Below are 19170 nucleotides of genomic sequence, written 5' to 3' on the forward strand. Positions count from 1 at the left end.
TGATAGTGCTAAACAGAATAGAGAGAGCTGTGGACAACTTCACCGGACCGTTCCAAGCTGCCTACAAAGCTGGCAGGAGCTGTGCCGACCTAGTTTGGGCACAGAGCATGCTCATATCTGTAGTAATGAAGAAGGAGTTTGAATGGAACAAAGTGAGTATCGACATGTCAGCTGCCTTCAATACCATCCGCAGAGGTACAACAATCAGACTACTAAAAGCTGCAGGATGCTCCAGAGACGACCTGAGGCTTGTACAATACCTCATGGCTAACACCACTCTAGTAGTCAGAGTGTGTTCTACTGACTCAGAGATGTTCTCTTTCAACATAGGAGCCTCCCAAGGAGACAGCACAGCTGGTAAATTGTTTACCCTCAATCTAGCTGGAGCTGTAGTGCACATAAGAGCAGTCCTCCCCTCAAGACCCAACCCTCCGATAGCCGATAACCACATGCCTCTTGAGTCCGGCTATTCAGACGATGTAGAAGAGATTGGTGAAGATATGGAGGAGTTACAGGATATCTTTCAGATCTCCAAGAATATTCTCAGTGAATGGAGTCTCTTTGTCAATGACACAAAGACAAAGTTTACTAGAGTATATTTAGAAGAAGTTGGTGCCTGTGACGAGTGGGGTAATGAACTAAGAGGAAAAGAGGAGTGGAGAAACGAGACGCTTCTTGGTACTAAGCTTGGATCAGAGCAGGATGTTACTAATAGAATAAATAAAGCTAACTCTGCCTTCTGGTCATTTGACAAGCTGTGGTGCCAGGGATCAGAGAGGAGTCAGATAACTGAGAAGAGAAAGATCAAACTCTACGACTCACTAGTAGTATCAGTGCTCCTGTACAACTGCTGCTGCTGGGCCGTACCTCAGCATGTTCTAGAGTCTGTAGATGTTGTTCAGAGGAAGCACCTCAAGCGCATCCTACACATCTATTGGCCTAGCTCAATATCTAACAAGGCCCTCTACGCTCGTACCCAGACCAGGCCCCTTTCCGAGAGAGTGGAAAAGGCACGGTGGACAATGCTAGGTCATGTTCTACGCAGTGACAACGACACGCCTGCCTACCAGTCTCTGTTATTTGCTACACTAGGATGTCAAACACTAAAGGGACGAGTGGGTAGACACAGGACTAATTTGTATGATATTATTATGAAAAAGGACCTATTTAAGAGACAAATTTATTTGAAAAATGAAGATGATTTTACCAACTTAGTGAACTTAGCAAGAGATAGAGTAGGATGGAGGAGTTTATTTACTTTGAGACATATTGAACGAATGAGTCTTCGTAAGCGTAAATAGGCCAGCACTTTGCTGAGCCTCTTTAGGTGCTCTTTTGTTTATAAATGTTATTATATATGATATTTAAATAAGGATCGCTGCCAAAGAAACGTCGTTCTAGAAGATTCCCACAGCCTTACTCAAATTCTCATCTAATGATCACGTACTACTATTAATATTATGCTCCTCAAACTTAAAACATTCCGTCCAGATTGTTTCCAATTGCAAATAAAAACCATCATTTATAGCATGTCAAGAAAATTTGTATCAATAACAATTACATATTTAAGATACCAAAATGTTAATTTTTGGCCCCAAAGTCTCTGAGTAAAAACATTCAGCGAGCTAAACAAGTCTGTAGCTACATTCAAACAACCACATTATTAAATATAAACAATTTATACAATCAAATAGATCTTGACAATGGTGGGGATTCTTGTTGTTTCTAAATAAAGACTTGGTTTGACCAATTAGTTTCCAGGATTGACCAATCGAAACCCAGAATCACCGTCATATGTTCAAACAAATATGATTAACCTCCCAACCATCATCTAGATCTACATGTCTTGTACCAAAAACATAAACAGAGCATTAATATAATGCAGATGCTGAGCCGAAACTGGCGCGTCGGTTGACCATGTCAGAGAAACATTGTCGGTTACAGAAGAGTTCTCCTTTTGTTGTGATGAGCTTAGCGCCCACTAAGCTGGCCTGGCAGCCGCAACATTTAAAGCAGGAGGCTGCCGCGTGCCAGCGCTTCCTCCCCAGAGAGTAAAATGGAGTGTCGATCTGGGAGACAGAAGATTTAAGGGAGGATTTTATTAGGAGAAACAAAGTGGTGCAGAATTTGTTGAATCAACAAGTCGAACTTCCTAGTCTAATGTCGTGATATGTGTAAGTTAACTAGATATAATGGTATACCTGTATACTATATACTAAACTAACCTGAATAGCTCCCTTGCAGGAGCGACATGGTTTAGCCAGATGTACATCATAACATCTGAGACACATTGGGTAGACACCACAACCGTAATACTTTTCTCCTGACAACACCACCGCACACTGCCAACATTGGAAGTGTTCCGGGTGGTAATATCGACCATTTGCTCGTGTAAACGTCTCGAAATTGATCTCCTGAACAGTATCAGGATTAAATAGAAGTCAGCTTATTTTTTGAAATTTTACACATTGACCGAAAATAGCAACATTAAAACAAAAACAAACCAAATATTCATAAACTTTTACTTTGCAACGTAACATAAATAAATAATTGATACACGTTGTAAACCACTTTTGACTTTTCTTTGAAAATGGTATACAACGTGTATCAAATAAATAAAGATAACAGAGGATATATTCTGACATTCTCACCTCCATACAGTAGCTGCATATTTTAGGGAGGTAGGGTTTGTGCTTTGAACAATATCTACGTCCCTCAAAAGGATGATAGATCAAGTTCACGAGATGTCTGCCACATGTGTAACACCTGTAAAAGTGAGTTAATAACCTTACCCGCCATTTATCAGACGACAGGTTGTAAGAAGTTATGTCTTAAACGGCATTATCATTCGAAAATATTCGTTATTATGAATTTAATAAACTGCTGGTGAAACTTCAAGTCTCTGGCTAATCTCTCATGCAGTTTAATTTTGTCGGCTTCTGAAGAAATCTCGGTTTCTTAGAATTTGAATTTCACGACAACAAAACGTTTATACACAGTCCAAACCTGTAACCGTGAAACATTCCCGGGTATAATATCAAACGACAGGAGTAATGGAGTATTACCACTTAGGAGTGATATTATACTTACTTGAAGCAGCCCGGGTGCCAAACCATCTTAGGAGGGGACTCGTTTGAACAAATCACCAAGGACCCTTTCATAATCATGTCACCACATTCCCCGCAGTACTGTTGGGTTTTTGTTTTTCAGTAGAAAATATCAAATAAATTTATCGCAACGAAACTTTAACTCACTCCACAATCAGTTTAATTGGAATTTAACATGAACTGAAAATAGATTAAACACATTCCATATCTTACTAAGCGAATTAGCATTACTTACGAGAAAGTTAGTTTGGTTTGATTCGAAGGAGTGATGAGCTGCTTTTGATTTGATAAGTCGTGCGCTTTTAGGGTCCGTCAGCTCGTCTCTACCCAATATTGTCAAACATTTCTTCTGATTCATATCTATTGAACCCTGGAGGTGATTTAACGCGTCATTATTCATTATTGAAGATATCAATTGAGTGAACAGTGATTACACAGTATGCCTCTCACTCAAAAAATAAACCTTATCCAAGATAAAATTAACACAGAACAGTCAGCAAACTAATAACCTGATATTTGGGAGTTTTCTTCTTCATCTTCTTTTTTAGATTGATGAGAATATCTCTCTGTCCCATGATAAGAGCAGAATTCAGTTTCATCCGTCTCTTTGTTCGCACATTCAGAGACTCACATGACCCCTGGTCCGTGTCTGTAGATTGTGAACACCACAGAGACCGTGCACTTGCTGACCTGTCGGGGTTACATTTCGTTATCAAAAAATAAATTTAATCGGAAAGACAAAAATTACATTCGCACACAAAACGTGAAATTGAAATTTGAGAGATTGCAAACGTCCATATTTGGTTATTAATTCAAAAAGTAACGAAACTGACGGCGACTAAGAAACTTACTCTCCCACACTGGCATTAGATATGGACAGTCTACTGGAGTCGTCAGACGCTGCAGAAGTACAGGATCGTCTGTGATCCAGTTCTTCATCTGTCACTGTAGCTCGGTTCAAGTAGAACGCATTTGTTCGCTTTATCTGTTAAAGTTTATCAATTAGTAAGCGCAAGAGTGACTTGAGATAAGAGCTACATTTTATTCAGCTAGAACTCGACTTGAAAGTAATATCGTAGCGATTAAACCGACAATGAACAGAAACGAGGTTAAAAAGATATTGGTACCCTTCTAGGTTTCTTTTTAGCCCTGGGTGATCTCACTTCAGTTACGATCTTTGGCTTGTCGTTGACGTCTTCCACATACCTGAAAAGGAAAGATTCTCAACCTATGTCAGGAACCTGGAACATAGTATACATAGTATACATAGTATACATAGTATATATAGTATACATAGTATACATAGTATACATAGTATACATAGAATACATATTATACATATTACATAGTATACATACTACATAGTATACAATATACCCAATATACATTTATTACATACTGACCCTGGTCATTAGAAACACCCCTAAAAGTTCGTTTTTTGACAACAAATTTAAAACTTCTGTAAATTCATTTCTGTTTTAGTTACACATTTGATTTTTGTTATGCGTATGAAAATCGATACGGCTTTACAATGAGATGTTCGGCGACCTCCTAGCTCACTCACTAGACTCAGTAGGAGTGATTGAACTGCGAGGGATAATTGAGGCTAACGAATTAGCCCCATCACTTTAAAAAAGAAGTTTCTCATGTTACGTCCATGATATCCAAGTTGCAAGTATAATCCATAGTGATTATACTTGATCGAGATCTAAGCTTTAAATATTCGAGGTGAAAATGAGGCTAACCACCTTTGGACAGGGTGAAATGAGGTTAACAAGTATACTTTTGTCTATATTTTCGAGCAGGTTCGGTATTGTGACTATCTAATGCGTCACAATAAAGATTGATTCATCGTCGTCAAGCTAGAAATTTCAGAAATCTCCGAGTCTACTTGTAGGAGGCCAAAATGAGGCCAATAAAGAATTCGAGTTTCGACCGCATTTTTACTTTAATGTACGGAAACAGGTTATAGACACACTAATAAACTTGTAATTGTAGCCCGCAGGTTATCGAGACTTTATCATAACTATCTCCTCCGGGAGGCGAAATTGGGGCTAACAGATACTGTTGATCTTCAGTCCCTAGATATTGTACTGTCACAACTCACAAGTTATTTGATATCCTGTTGCACATGAAATTCCTTGGGATTATACTTAGTCGAGATCTAAGCTTCAAATATTCGAGGTGAAAATGAGGCTAACCATCTTTAGAGAGGGTGAAATGAGGTTTTCAAACAATTTTAAGGGCTAGTCCGAAGAAGCAGTAGAACAAGTAATGAACAAAACCTTGATAGTCAGCCTTATTTTACCCTCCATCAAAAGACAGAAAGGGTAGATGGAGTCTACCATCGACCTAAAGTAGCCATATAATGTATACCAGGTCAAAGGATAGTTTATAGGACGTTATTGTTCAAACATAATTCAAAAATTAGAAATGATCTGTTAGCCTCACTTTACCCTCCGTTAAAAGGAAAAAAGGGGTTGGCTGGGCCGGCCTTCGACCTAGAGCATCCATCATGTATTTTAGGTCAGAGGATACTTTGATAGACGTTATTATTCAAATATAATTTAAAAATTAGGAATGACTTGTTAGCCTCATTTCCCCTCAATTAGCGTAAAAATGTCCCTCTTCGGATTAATTAAACACGTTTAAAATTTTATTGCATGCTTGGAAGCTGTCATTAGAAAACAAAATGTAAAATGAGTCGTTAGCCTCAATTTTTAGCCTCAAGTTAAATTGGGAAAAACGTGGTCTATCTCGTGTGAACTTTCCTAATGACCAGGGTTACCCTGGCAAGGTACTATACAATATAAATGTCCTAAACAACTCCCTATTTCCATGCTCCACCAAGTACAGCACAAAATAAAAGCTTTTTATAAATCTGCGATAGAGGATATTATTACAGTTCTTGCTTGTGCAATAATTATACTCAGTGGTTGCACAGACCGAACTACAATAAAGCTTGAAAATGTGACCAAGAAATTATGTCCACTAATTATGTCCACTAATTATGTCCACCAGCTAACCTAATGCTGAGAAGGGACGCAGTACTGTTCCGGTGATGACAGCCCTCAGAGGACATGGCAAGATACTGAAGGGAAAAGAGAGGAGCCTATCAAGTACAAGCGTAAACGAGCCTACTTTATAGACTCTCTAGCTATATTTTATAACGTCAGCAATACAATCCAATCTCAAGAATTAAACAAGTCGTGGTCACGTGATCACTATATTGCAGTCCTGGAGATCTTATTATCTCACTACAAATGTGTGTTGTGTATCAAATTGTCGATAAACAAAGTAATGGCGTTCAACGTGGAGGTTTAAATTTGATGAACAGTTTGAGTCACCAAAACTCAAAATTGGGTAGAGTGTACCCTTTTTCAAGAGAAGTGAGTACAGTGGGTGTAAATGTCCACGGTCTTGGTTGCAAGTACTGTGATAGGTGCGGCCATTTGGCTGTAATAACCAGGTAACCAGGCAGTAACCCCACCACCCTCCCCCTCATTATGATCATCATAATGTTTACTGGAATCGTTAGATAACTAATCACATAAAAGCAAAGGGTCTCAAAAATGAGCGTTTTACCAGCAAACGTTGATCGAGGTAAATAAAGTTATTGCTTTAAAAAAATTATCAAGTGAACTTCATCCATGAACTGCAAAATTTAATCTGGTGACCGAATAGAAAAGTGGTCTGTAAAGTAATGAAAATCGCATGCACTGCTTTTCAGCTGTAACTGTACTTAACTATAGGACTACTTTTAGATGCTTCGTTCTCCTAAAGCCTTATTAGGTGTTTTAGTGTAGCACAGTTACTGGTTAGCTGGCATTTGAACCAGGTAAAAGGATCTTCCCTTCATTGTAAAATATTCTGCATATTCATGTCATTACTGACAGAGGAAGAGGAATTGAGAAGAAGTCGGGAAGTCAGGAAGTTTGAGACTAAGGAGTTGGAGAGTCAGGGAGTTAGGGAGTTAGGGAGTCAGGGGTAGTCAGGGAGTTAGGGAGTAAGGAGTCAGGGGGAGTTAGGGAGTCAGGGAGTCAGGGGGAGTCAGGGGGAGTCAGGGAGTCAGGGAGTTAGGGAGTCAGGGAGTCAGGGAGTCAGGGAGTCAGGGAGTCAGGGAGTCAGGGAGTCAGGGAGTCAGGGAGTTTGAGACTACCTTAAGAACGACAAATTTAGTCTACCATAAATTTAGTCAAACTTTTGACTAAAATTGTTGTAAACCAAATTATATGTGACTAAATTTTTCGGCGACTAATTTTGAAGTAGACCAAAATTTTAGTAGAGCATATATGAATTAAATTTTGTTGAGCTTACATTCTTTATCATATGTTTATGATAAACAGTTAAATATCGCTAACTGTACACAAGATCTTAGTGATACAGACTCTGGATCTGATGTAATTGAAATTCCTGAGTAATGCATTGAAAATTAATCTGTAACAGCTCAGACGTGTGCTCACTGCTCATTGCTGAATCGATAGATAGCAGTTTATTTTAGAAATTAATTGTTTTATTTCTTTATTGCAACAAATCATTTAATTAACACCCCTAACGATAAACTATAAAGTATGACTTTATATGCGAAATTGAAAAAAAACTAGCTTAATAATGGAAAAATCAAATATATGGAATGGAAAATGGTTTCGAAAAGTCAAAAAATGCGACTAAAACTGTTGTAGACTAAAAATTTGCGAAATTTGTGCCCAAAATTATGGTAACCAAAATTATAGTAACCAAATTTATTGTGACCCAAATTTGTTGGCCCTAAGGTATATTTAGACAACAATATAATGCCCCTATAGTAGTTTCCTTAACCGTGGTGTCTGCAGTTACTGTAGTTTCCTTAACTAACTCTGTAGAATTGATCTTAATTTTTAGTCTGTCGCCATTGGTAAACTTGATTTGATTTTAAGAGGTTTGAATTAAGACTTCCCTGAAAATGTATCTAATTTAAGAGATATTGCTGAGGTGCAAAGGAGGGTAGACGAGAATCACGAGATTACAATATAATGTTAACTGTTTATCAGTACTTCAACTAGTGACCATATACTTACAGTTAAGTTATAGATTATAACTTAAATGCTTTATATGGACAATATTAACAAAACTGAGCACTCTAAGGCAAGGCATTGCAACATACTTGTGACTCTAGTGGTTATTTCTGAGCTCATTCACAGAACCACCAAAGTATCTATGACTTTCAGGGAGTTTCTTATATTACTTATACTCTTACAATTTACCATAATGACTTTTTAGGCCCTAAAGTAGTCACAAACTGATTCTTACATATTATTAACACAACTTGTAGGATTAAGTGCATCAATGCACCATTATTTATATTTGGTTGATGTTGCAATAATTGGGCCTGTTAAATATGAAAAACAAAATAAAGAATATTTCAGAGGTACCAATATTTTGATAATGATATTACATGTAGGATCGCCACAATTTGGAAGCAGCTTAGTTAACGAGATGAAATCATCGTTAACAGATTTAATGATAGTAAATCAATGGATACGTTAGTATGTAAGAAAGCCAAATGTTCAACGATTAAAGCCAATGGTCACCGGCCTATTAGGGGAGCGGAAGTATCTTAGAGAATCCAGAAATTATTAATATACAATATACAAGGTATTAAAAACCCTACCATATTAAACAGAAAAGCCGCTACACGAGTGGAACACTCTTTTTTTCTCGTTTAGTTGGCGGAGTTGGGGTTATAAAAAGCTAAACAGAGCTATAAGAGATCGTCAACGAAGGGTCCTGGTAGTGACGTCACTACATTACAGGGTCCTGGTAGTGACGTCACTACATTACAGGGTCCTGGTAGTGACGTCACTACATTACAGGGTCCTGGTAGTGACGTGATGTAAATAGCTCATATTCGAGCTGGACATTAAAACAGAGAGGAAGAACGACAAATTTAGTCTACCATAAATTTAGTAAAAATTTTGACTAAAATAGTTGTAACCAAATGTATTGAGATTACATTTTCCGACGACTAATTTAAAAGCAGACCAATATTTCAGTTGAGTATATATGACATGAATATTATTGAGCTTACATTGTTTATAATTAATATAATGACATCACCGTTCCTACTGCTGAACTACTTTGACTACTACACGTGTAATCCACTGCTTTTATGCTTTAACATGCTCTTACTTCCTTTTCCCATCAGGCAGTGTCTGCATCTAGTTTAACTCATTGAAGTAATTATGTGAAACGACCCCTTCTAGAATTTAGCCTTTAAAACCGCTGCTATATTTAATGGAAAAATCAAATAAATGGAATGGAAAATGGTCTCGAAAAGTCGGAAAATGTTACTAAAATTGTTGTAGACCAAAAATTTGCGAAATTTGTGACTAAAATTATGGTTACCAAAATGTTTGTAACCAGATTTATTGTGAACCAATTTATTGGCCAATTCTCCATTTATGCCAATTTATGCCATGAATTTAGGTCTTCATATTTGACCTTTAGGATGACTTTAAATTCGCAAATATTATTAGTACTTGAATAAGAGACATGTTTCATGATGCTATATTGAAGTAAAATGTTTAGTAATTCTAGTCTGGTCAAAAGTATCTGTTATTTTGAAATATTTTTACAGGATAGTAATGAGCTTGGCAAGACAAAACGTTTAGTACCGAATTTATGATATTTGAAGAAATGTTTTGAAAAAGTTTTACAATTTTTATAAAACTTATAAAAGTTGTGTTCGAGCTGGCAAACTGTTAAAGTTCGAAATACGATAAAAGGGCAAACATTCATTTTGGCGTTTATAATGATATTTAGATTCTAGATGAATATTTAATTCAATCGTTCCTTAAGGCTGAAACTTTGTAAAAGATTGGTTTTTCCTAACTTTAAATTAAAAAAGGGCATGAAATGACATACAATTTATATGGCGAATGTGGAAAAACTTTTGGGTTAATTGGCATCATGCTCTCATCACCTCAATGGGATACTAAAACTTTATCTTTTATTGTAAATGACACACATGTTCTAGTTTCGATACTAAATACAAAGACAACGGAATACAAAAGGTATGGGTACGGATGGCTACATCACTTATACAACGGAATTCCCAGACCATTGATAAAAGTTTTACTTGCAGCACATATTAGCACAGGATACGACACTCTTTCGAGAATAGGAACGGAATTGGCAGCATTGGATGATATTCCTGAAATTTCCCTCAAAGGAGAAGCACAGATCAAGAAATGCGAGAGAAACCCTGTCAAAGTTATCTAACTTACAACAGAATTTGTCACATTTGACTCCTTGAGAGCCCTCCAATATAGAAATGATTCCACTAAACGAAAAACTATATACACTGGCTTTTAATTAATGACCAGTTTTGATCGACACAAAACGACAGTTTCGATCGAATTCTAACGGAAAAAAGCGAACACTGCTTGTACTGAACAACCCTGATAAGACCCGTCATTATCTTGGTTTGAACATAATTTTTGGTCAACAATTATCTGTTGATGATAATTATTGCATCATACTGTATCATCAACGCTCATTATTGATCAACATAGTTGATTGATGCACGATGCCATTATCGTGCAGATTTAATGAGGATGTTAATCCTTTGCAACTCTGAGATTGTAGCTATGCATATAATCATAATTATAATCATAATCTCGCCAAACGATACTAAAGTTATAAGGTCAGTAGTATTTATTAAAGTATTAACAAATGTACTTTTAAATGTAATATTTGGTTGAAATATTGGTGCCGTCCAGTAACTCCGGCTTAAGTGTTTATAAACATGATCGAAGAAATGGCGGAGTGAAGAGATAACGCCGCCTAGTAACAGTTGATCGTACGAAGGGTATGGCGCTCCAGGTTATGTGGAAGATTTCTGATAAAGAGATTAAAAGGTTTTGGTCCTGGTAACTATGCGTCTTTTACCTATTCGCTCGCCAGCGTGCAATTACATATTACGTAGCCAGTAGAGGCTCATACCAGGAGTACTAGAGGTATGATCCAGTAGAATTTGACATGATGATATCTATATTGAAGTATAATTTTGAGTAATTCTAGTCTGGTCAAAAGTATCTGTTATTTTGAAATATTTTTATCGTAATGAGCTTGACGAAACAGTTAGTGATTCTGCACTAACTTGACGTAACACGACCAAAATTGAACGGGGAATCGTTGGATATCACTTTCGAGACACCTCGACAAAACCTACTCACGCCGCATTATCCTGCTTCGTGTTTGTATGTTACCTTGAGTGCTGCACTCAAAATTTCAAGTGCACGATAAAAGGGGATACAATAATACACAAAATCAGACAGAATTAGTAGGAGTAGTATAGGAATAATTTAAAATAAATTAAAATAAAGATGAAAGGGACGGTCGGGGACCGTTGCTATATTATCTGACATGGTATTGCTATCGTGCAAACCAATCGGAACATAAGGAAGCATCACATTACAGTTATATATCTGGTCGCAGACAACGTCGCTTAATCAAGCGCGAAGTAACGCAAAGTATAAACTATAAAAGTTCTTGTCAAACTAACTTTTACATTTCAAGAGAAGAAACTGTAAACTGTGGTTTAACGGAGAAATACAGTTTATCTTGATGGTTCATGATTAAAGCCAAAACTTAAACGATACTTGGGGATTTTTAAAACTTTGGCAATGATTGTACCAAGGTTTTTAAAAATTGTTCTCGGTTAGTCCTATTTATGAGAATTACACCGGGCAAGGAATTCTTGCATATAGGACCAACCGAAAAATTTTTTGTAAAACGATGGTGCAATCATATTGGACCGCAAGGAAAACAATACAGAGTATACAATAGACTGGAGAACTAAATCTAATAGCTACACGGCGGGGGCAGAATACTACAATCCTTCTGAGCCAGCAAGAGCCAGCCTATATCGTTGGAATCAAATTCAATATTGATTGTATTCGATCTATTATGATCCTCAGGCATATGGTCAATACTTAAACATTATTAAATAATAACCGCTTAGTTGAAATATCATCGATGATCAATATTGATTTTTTAAACTGCTTATCGCAGTTGCCGGAATTAATATCCTCAATTAAATAGTCGGGGCATTATGACAAAATTTCGAATTGATTTGCCACAATCATTTATGTGCAGGAGTGTGTTGTCCATACTCCATAGACGCAGAAACCACCACAAGGTGGATCTGATGGGAACTATTAGCTAGAGTAGTTATAGAGCATAATATCATCTCAATGCGCCCTACTTATTTGATTCTGCTGTTAGGAAAGTACTCCGTAGCTCAATATTCGCGATGGTCACATTATCACAGGAGAATGGAGGTTTGGAAGTGCGTTCCCGCATACTTGTTCCCAAATTCAAGAACCAATTTATACAAGTTATGCAGAATTAGAAACTGTTTAGTAGGGAAGTTCCTGCTGGTGGTGAAAGCTAACTTTCTAACCTTCTGGTCTCTCTTTCCTTAGAATACAATAGTACAATAGAGTTCGTAACTCCGTGTAGAGGTGCAGGTGAGAAGTATGAAGTCAGCGGAGGTCACTACTTTGGCGTGCTGGGATAATCCTGAGGTTTTACTTTGCTGGACTACTGGAGCGAATGATTACATACTGTCTGTGGTCTGTGATTTCTGAAACCAGGTTCTGATTGAACCACTGTAGTTGTTCTTCAATCTTCATCATTCTTCAGCCTTCCTCTAGGCTGACATTAAATCAGCATGATGGTTATGAGGTTTCACTCCCAGCTGTATTTAGGGATAGGATGTTATCTGACAGAGGGAGAGAGCAGTGGTAGACACACTTAGTAGGCATGAAGTAGATGTCTTCTTTTGATTGGTCGGCGTCGACTGTAAGCCTTCCTTGCGGTGGCTTTCACAACGCGTCCCCATTCTCTAACTCCTGCTGCTAGAGAGAGAGACTCCCAAGTTATATACCATAATTATATTATACATAGATATCGACAACAGACTCCGAGAGTCTTGAAGTTCTGTTACCACCGCCCCTGGTGCAACCCCTTACGGGTTAACGATGAGGAGACAGGGACTTCCAGGGACGGTCATGGCCTGCTACATGCAACTCGTAGGAGTATGCAATGTTCCTGTAACGTCACTGTAGACCACTCCTCTGTCGTTGTTTTGAGTGTCCGATCCAAAAACCAAATCCTAGGGTACACGAGACGTGGAAGCCTGTGAGCGTGTTAGAGTCTGTTAAGTGTTAGAGTCCTAGGGCTACACGAGACGTCGTAGCCTGTGAGCGTGTTAAATCCTAGGGTTACACGAGACATGGTAGCCTGTGAGCGTGTAGACCGCTCCTCTATCGTTGTTTTGAGTGTCCGATCCAAAACCAAATCCTAGGGTACGAGGCGTGGTAGCCTTTGAACGTGTAAAATCCTGGGGTTACACGAGACATGGTCAGGGACGTAGCCAGGATTTTTCTTTGAGGGGGGCTGTCGGCGAGCGAAGCGAGCCGACGCGTCCAATCAAGCTGCGCAGCGAGCAAGCTGTGGCAGGGGTCTGGGGGCGCAGCCCCCAGCGGGGTCCAGGGGCGGAGCCCCTTGGCGGGGGCTAGGGGGGCGCAGCCCCCCGGAAATTTTTTGCGAAACAGGGTGTTTTAGACGACATTTGGCATTAAAGAAATTTTTAGGACAGCAATAAACTGGGATTGAAAAGAATCAAGTACTCACGTAAATTTGGTAACTTCACAACAGCAATCTGCATTCTCCAATCAGAATTTACGACTTACTCAGGCCTCATCGTCTTAAGATTTTTACATTTCCTACGGTCTAGGGGACACTATTGACTATAATTATAGAAGTCTTCTAGAATGTTTGCTTGGATTTAATGACATATATTTACTAATCCACAGTTCAAATCTTTGACTGACTGCAGTCATAAACACAGCCCAGTTACCAGGCGACCATGGGGACTAGGGGGCTTATCTTTTTTCTGGGGTTCGATTTTTTCCGGGGGGGCTGCCGCCCCCTAGCCCCCCCCCCCCCCCTGGCTACGTGCCTGGACATGGTAGCCTGTGAGCGTGTAGTCCGCTCCTCTATCGTTGTTTTGAGTGTCCGATCCGAAACTAAATCCTAGGGTACACGAGACGTGGAAGCCTGTGAGCGTGTTAGAGTCTGTTAAGTGTTAGAGTCCTAGGGTTACACGAGACGTGGTAGCCTGTGAGCGTGTTAAATCCTAAGGTTACACGAGACTTGGTAGCCTGTGAGCGTGTTAAATCCTGGGGTTACACGAGACGTGGTAGTCTGTGAGCGTGTAGACCGCTCCTCTATCGTTGTTTTGAGTGTCCGATCCGAAACTAAATCCTAGGGTACACGAGGCGTGGTAGCCTGTGAACGTGTAAAATCCTGGGGTTACACGAGACATGGTAGCCTGTGAGCGTGTAGACCGCTCCTCTATCGTTCTTTTGAGTGTCCGATCCAAAACCAAATCCTAGGGTACACGAGACGTGGAAGCCTGTGAGCGTGTTAGAGTCTGTTAAGTGTTAGAGTCCTAGGGTTACACGAGACGTGGTAGCCTGTGAGCGTGTTAAATCCTGGGGTTACATGAGACGTGGTAGTCTGTGAGCGTGTAGACCGCTCCTCTATCGTTGTTTTGAGTGTCCGATCCAAAACCAAATCCTGGGGTTACACGAGACATGGTAGCCTGTGAACGTGTCAAATCCTGGGGTTACACGAGACATGGTAGCCTGTGAGCGTGTATACCGCTCCTCTATCGTTGTTTTGAGTGTCCGATCCAAAACCAAATCCTGGGGTTACACGTCATGTGGTGGCCTGTGAGCGTGTTAGTTTCCTACGGAAGGTGTTATTTGCCTGTGGGAAAAGCGGTTATGCTGCGGTTCTAAGGTTAGTAGAGGCTATTAGAGCCTTTCCTTGTTGTAGAGATGGCTAGTCCCTTCCTTTGTATAGGTTAGAAACACCCATGCACCTCCCGTTCGAGCCACCCACCCCACACCGCGTGGAGGTTCGATGAGGTTTTTCGTGGGGCATGAAGTAGATGTATCACTCAGAGTCTATTAGCTGTTGACTTCCTCCCTGACCATTGATAAATATCGACAGGATATAAATGTTTAAGGAATTTGATCTTTCAGGATTGATACCTCAGATTCAGGTCGCGTATTAACACATGATCAGATCATGTACTTTCGATTTGAAAAATTATGCAGTAAATATACCAGCGATTAAATATCTAATGTTTTCCTAAATTTAAAATAAATCGATCATTGACGCTCAGATAAATTTCGAACCCTCATTAGCTTGCCACAATGTGGCCTTTTCTGTCATTTTAAACCCTATTTTGTGCTCCTAACGGCAGAAACAAATTTGTAAAGTGTATCATTAGGGCGCCTGGAGATAATAAGCTCTAGCTAGTTGTGCCCATCAGATCCACCTTGCGGTGGTTTCTAGGACTATGGACAACACACTCCTGCATAGAAATGCTTGTTAGTTCCCAGACTGTTCTATATTTATATACTAATTGATCCTAATTGCAAAGCAAAAACCGTATTTTAAATTCAATAAAAGTGGAATGTTAACAAACCTGGCATGAAGAGAGATGAATTGTTTAGTTCGGTCCGCAGATCTGGATCTGTGTTTCCTCGGTTTTGGTATCGAGAGCAGGGAAGCTTTGCTGAGCTGTGAACCGACCGATCCTAAACTCTGATCTGTGGAGGAATCTGCAGGCGAATAGACTGGTAATGGGTGGTTTGTGGGGGCTTCAGTCAGATATATTATCCTGTCTCTTATTCTATAGTTAACTTTTATCAAACTCGATCGAAACATGTGTGCAGCAGCGCAGCAGATTGCACAGGAACAAATTAAACCAACGTGGAGCAACAATAATGTGCCATTTTAAAGGCAAACCACCCCATGACCTAAATTGTATTTTCCAGACGGCTGAAAGTTCTAATGACATGGCTTACCGGTTAACAGTGCAGGTTTTCTAGTTGTCATGTCATGCTAACTGCTCCAAAGTATTGCTGTCATTTGCTTCTACCAAGGTCCAAACTGATGAAGTTTAAACTGCTTTAACTTCCTGCATCTAGCGCAATTACCATGCTGATAATTTGGAGTATTTAGTTGGGAAAGTAGAGAATTCTACATTGGCAGCAGTTGAGCGGGTGTGCATTATTAGATCTAATAATTAAATGTTATATTAGCCAAGTAAAAATGCTGCCTGGGAAGCTACTGTATAACTATGTAATATTCTGTTTTATATTTCACGTGGTCATAATTAAATCTTGACGACAAAATATACAAAATTATGTCATACGAGAGCAATGGGCAAGTTTTAAATTCTCAGGAATCTGAATGTACACTCAAGTGACTATGTTGTAATTATATTCATGATAATAACAATCTTAAAATCACATGATCGATCAATTTATGTCTGTCAACGCCTGAGCTCAATCGTGGTTTGCTCGTCAACTGGTAAAAGTCACGTGTGTTCACGACATCCAACAGTATAAATATATGAATTTTATATATTTGTGTAGATTTTTCGCTGAATTATTCTTGTAAAGACTTCCTCAATAAATTCGAAACCACAGTTGCCAATCAACATTTTTTAAAGCTGTCAAAGTATTCACTAGTATAGGGACCGTTTAGATATTATCTTAGAAAGTGTGTCTTTCTGTCTGTTTGTCTGTCTGTTTGTCTGTCTGTCTGTCCGTCTGTCTGTCTGTCTGTCTGTCTGTCTGTCTGTCTGTCTGTCTGTCTGTCTGTCTGTCTGTCTGTCTGTCTGTCTGTCTGTCTGTCTGTCTGTATGTCTGCGTGCGTGCGTGCGTGCGTGTATGTGTGTGTGTGTGTGTGTGTGTGTGTGTGTGTGTGTGTGTGTGTGTGTGTGTGTGTGTGTGTGTGTGTGTGTGTGTGTGTGTGTGTGTGTGTGTGTGTGTGTGTGTGTGTGTGTGTGTGTGTGTGTGTGTGTGTGTGTGTGTGTGTGTGTGTGTGTGTGTGTGTGTGTGTGTGTGTGTGTGTGTGTGTGTGTGTGTGTGTGTGTGTGTGTGTGTGTGTGTGTGTGTGTGTGTGTGTGTGTGTGTGTGTGTGTGTGTGTGTCTGTCTGTCTGTCTGTCTGTCTGTCTGTCTGTCTGCGTGCGTGCGTGCGTGCGTGCGTGCGTGCGTGCGTGTGTGTGTGTGTGTGTGTGTGTGTGTGTGTGTGTGTGTGTGTGTGTGTGTGTGTGTGTGTGTGTGTGTGTGTGTGTGTGTGTGTGTGTGTGTGTGTGTGTGTGTGTGTGTGTGTGTGTGTGTGTTTGTAATTTCCGAGCGGCTTAATCAAGAAAACGGTAAGAGTTACGGGACTGGTTTTTTCGGTATAGTTTCGACAAAACTCTGACGAAACCAAATGAATACGGTATTTCAAATTGGTCGGTGGTAAATGGTTTAATTGATGGTTTTGTACCACAAATGTGACATAAATCTTTTTTTCTCCCTCCTCGCTCTCTCTTCCCATTACTGCATATTATGTAGCGTTGGTACATGAATCATAATTAGGTTATACTATAAGTTAATACTATAAGCTTATTAGGGGGGATAGCACTCATTGCGGTCTGTTTGGACTGTAGAGAGAGAGAGAGAGAGAGTTCATACTTTCATACGACAATGTTATGCGTGTTTTCAAATATAATAGGCGGGTTTATACTTTTGCATTTCCACTGCGATAGTGAAGTCCCGGCCGTAGGCACGGGTTACACTAGTGTTAATATGATTTTGCAGATTTTAAACCCCCACTTCCCCTTCTGTCATATAGCTTTTTGTATAAATAATATTAGCATTTCCTTCTCCTGCAGATCTGCAGATAATATGTAATATGATGTAATATAACAATTTTGAGCGCTGTTTTTCATCATCATGGCTAAGTTCAGAAATAATACCAAGTACAAATGGGTAGAAAGCAGTTAAACTTAAGCAGTATTAGTAATCGGAAAGTTAAAATCTAAACACAAACAAATCATATGTTAAAATAGTACTGAAGTTAGATAACACTCGATGCTTTAAAATTAATGAACGCAATAATAAATAATTAGATAATAATTAAAATAGCCCTTCCATTTTGGCACCATTTACCTACATAATCAAATCATGTTGGTTGTGCAATCAAAAATGTGTTTAGATAAATTATGTTGTTTCTACTTAATTATGTATGCTTCATTTATTTGGGTACTATTGCCAAGGAAATCCCTTTTTAAAAGAACAAATTTATGAATCGTCACGTGTTATTGCTGTTAGCCGTTATGTAGAAACAACATTGTTATTATGAGGCTCCTTCTTAGTTAGGCTCAAGCCAACAGAAGCTCTCTTTTGAAGGAGCTCTATAAAAGATCTCATAACGAGAGGGATATTCTTTATTTCACCTTTATTTCACCTTCGACAGTGACCACCTGTCCGCAGGAAGCGTTAGTTTATGTAATCCCTGTAGTTAGTGTAGTTGATACCATGGCTGATGGCACTGAACGCGGACTGGCTCCCCCGCGAATCACTGCCAAGGATTAATCTGACGAGAGCGTGGGTCTGATAAGATATTGTTAGGATTGAACATATGCAGCCTCTACTTCGTAAGTTTAATCATGCTAATCAAATTCCTCCGAAACTCTGTCAAGTTAAGTTGTTAAATCGCATTTGAAACATCACCTGATCCACGTCATGTCCAATAACAATGGGTAAGACTTGTTAATTTCACCGTTCCCCGGTTGAACAAAGCACTTAATTGACTTTTCTGCGGCCAAACGAATTAGGTCAGAAAAATTTGAACTTGCTAGATTTTGAAGATAAGCTATAAGGTAGAGTTAGACTGAAAGAGTCATTTCCACAAGATTTTCGGCGATTTCAAGTTGAAAAATGAAGTGTTTATTGTTAATGGCAGGTGTGCTCTCGGCAATAGCTGCGCACTCCTGGATGTCATGTCCCCCCTCTTTTGATACAAGTCCCGGACGAGGTGGCAACACAGGTCAGATCCCCTCCTTGATTCGACCATGACAGGGCACGTGATGATGGGCCTGTAATCTTGTGATTAAACATTTGTGTGTCACTCAATTGTTATGCCGTCTACAGTAGTCTCTCA

General features: G+C 39.2%; 1 protein-coding gene across 1 annotated transcript; it reads right to left on the bottom strand.

The window, feature by feature from the left end:
- Positions 1-1524: 1524 nt before the first annotated feature.
- Positions 1525-16174, bottom strand: LOC134815620 (prickle-like protein 1). The gene is made up of 10 exons (XM_063824168.1): positions 16037-16174; positions 15655-15790; positions 4235-4313; positions 3959-4092; positions 3617-3797; positions 3343-3477; positions 3091-3188; positions 2652-2766; positions 2226-2414; positions 1525-2069 (listed from the first exon to the last, which is right to left on the bottom strand). Exons 1-10 carry the CDS (start codon positions 16065-16067, stop codon positions 1872-1874), a joined length of 1296 nt encoding a protein of 431 aa, XP_063680238.1. The 5' UTR covers positions 16068-16174; the 3' UTR covers positions 1525-1871.
- Positions 16175-19170: the final 2996 nt, after the last annotated feature.

The sequence above is a fragment of the Bolinopsis microptera genome, chromosome 5, assembly GCF_026151205.1.
Source record: "Bolinopsis microptera isolate Bmic1 chromosome 5, MBARI_Bmic_1.0, whole genome shotgun sequence".
Taxonomy (NCBI): domain Eukaryota; kingdom Metazoa; phylum Ctenophora; class Tentaculata; order Lobata; family Bolinopsidae; genus Bolinopsis; species Bolinopsis microptera.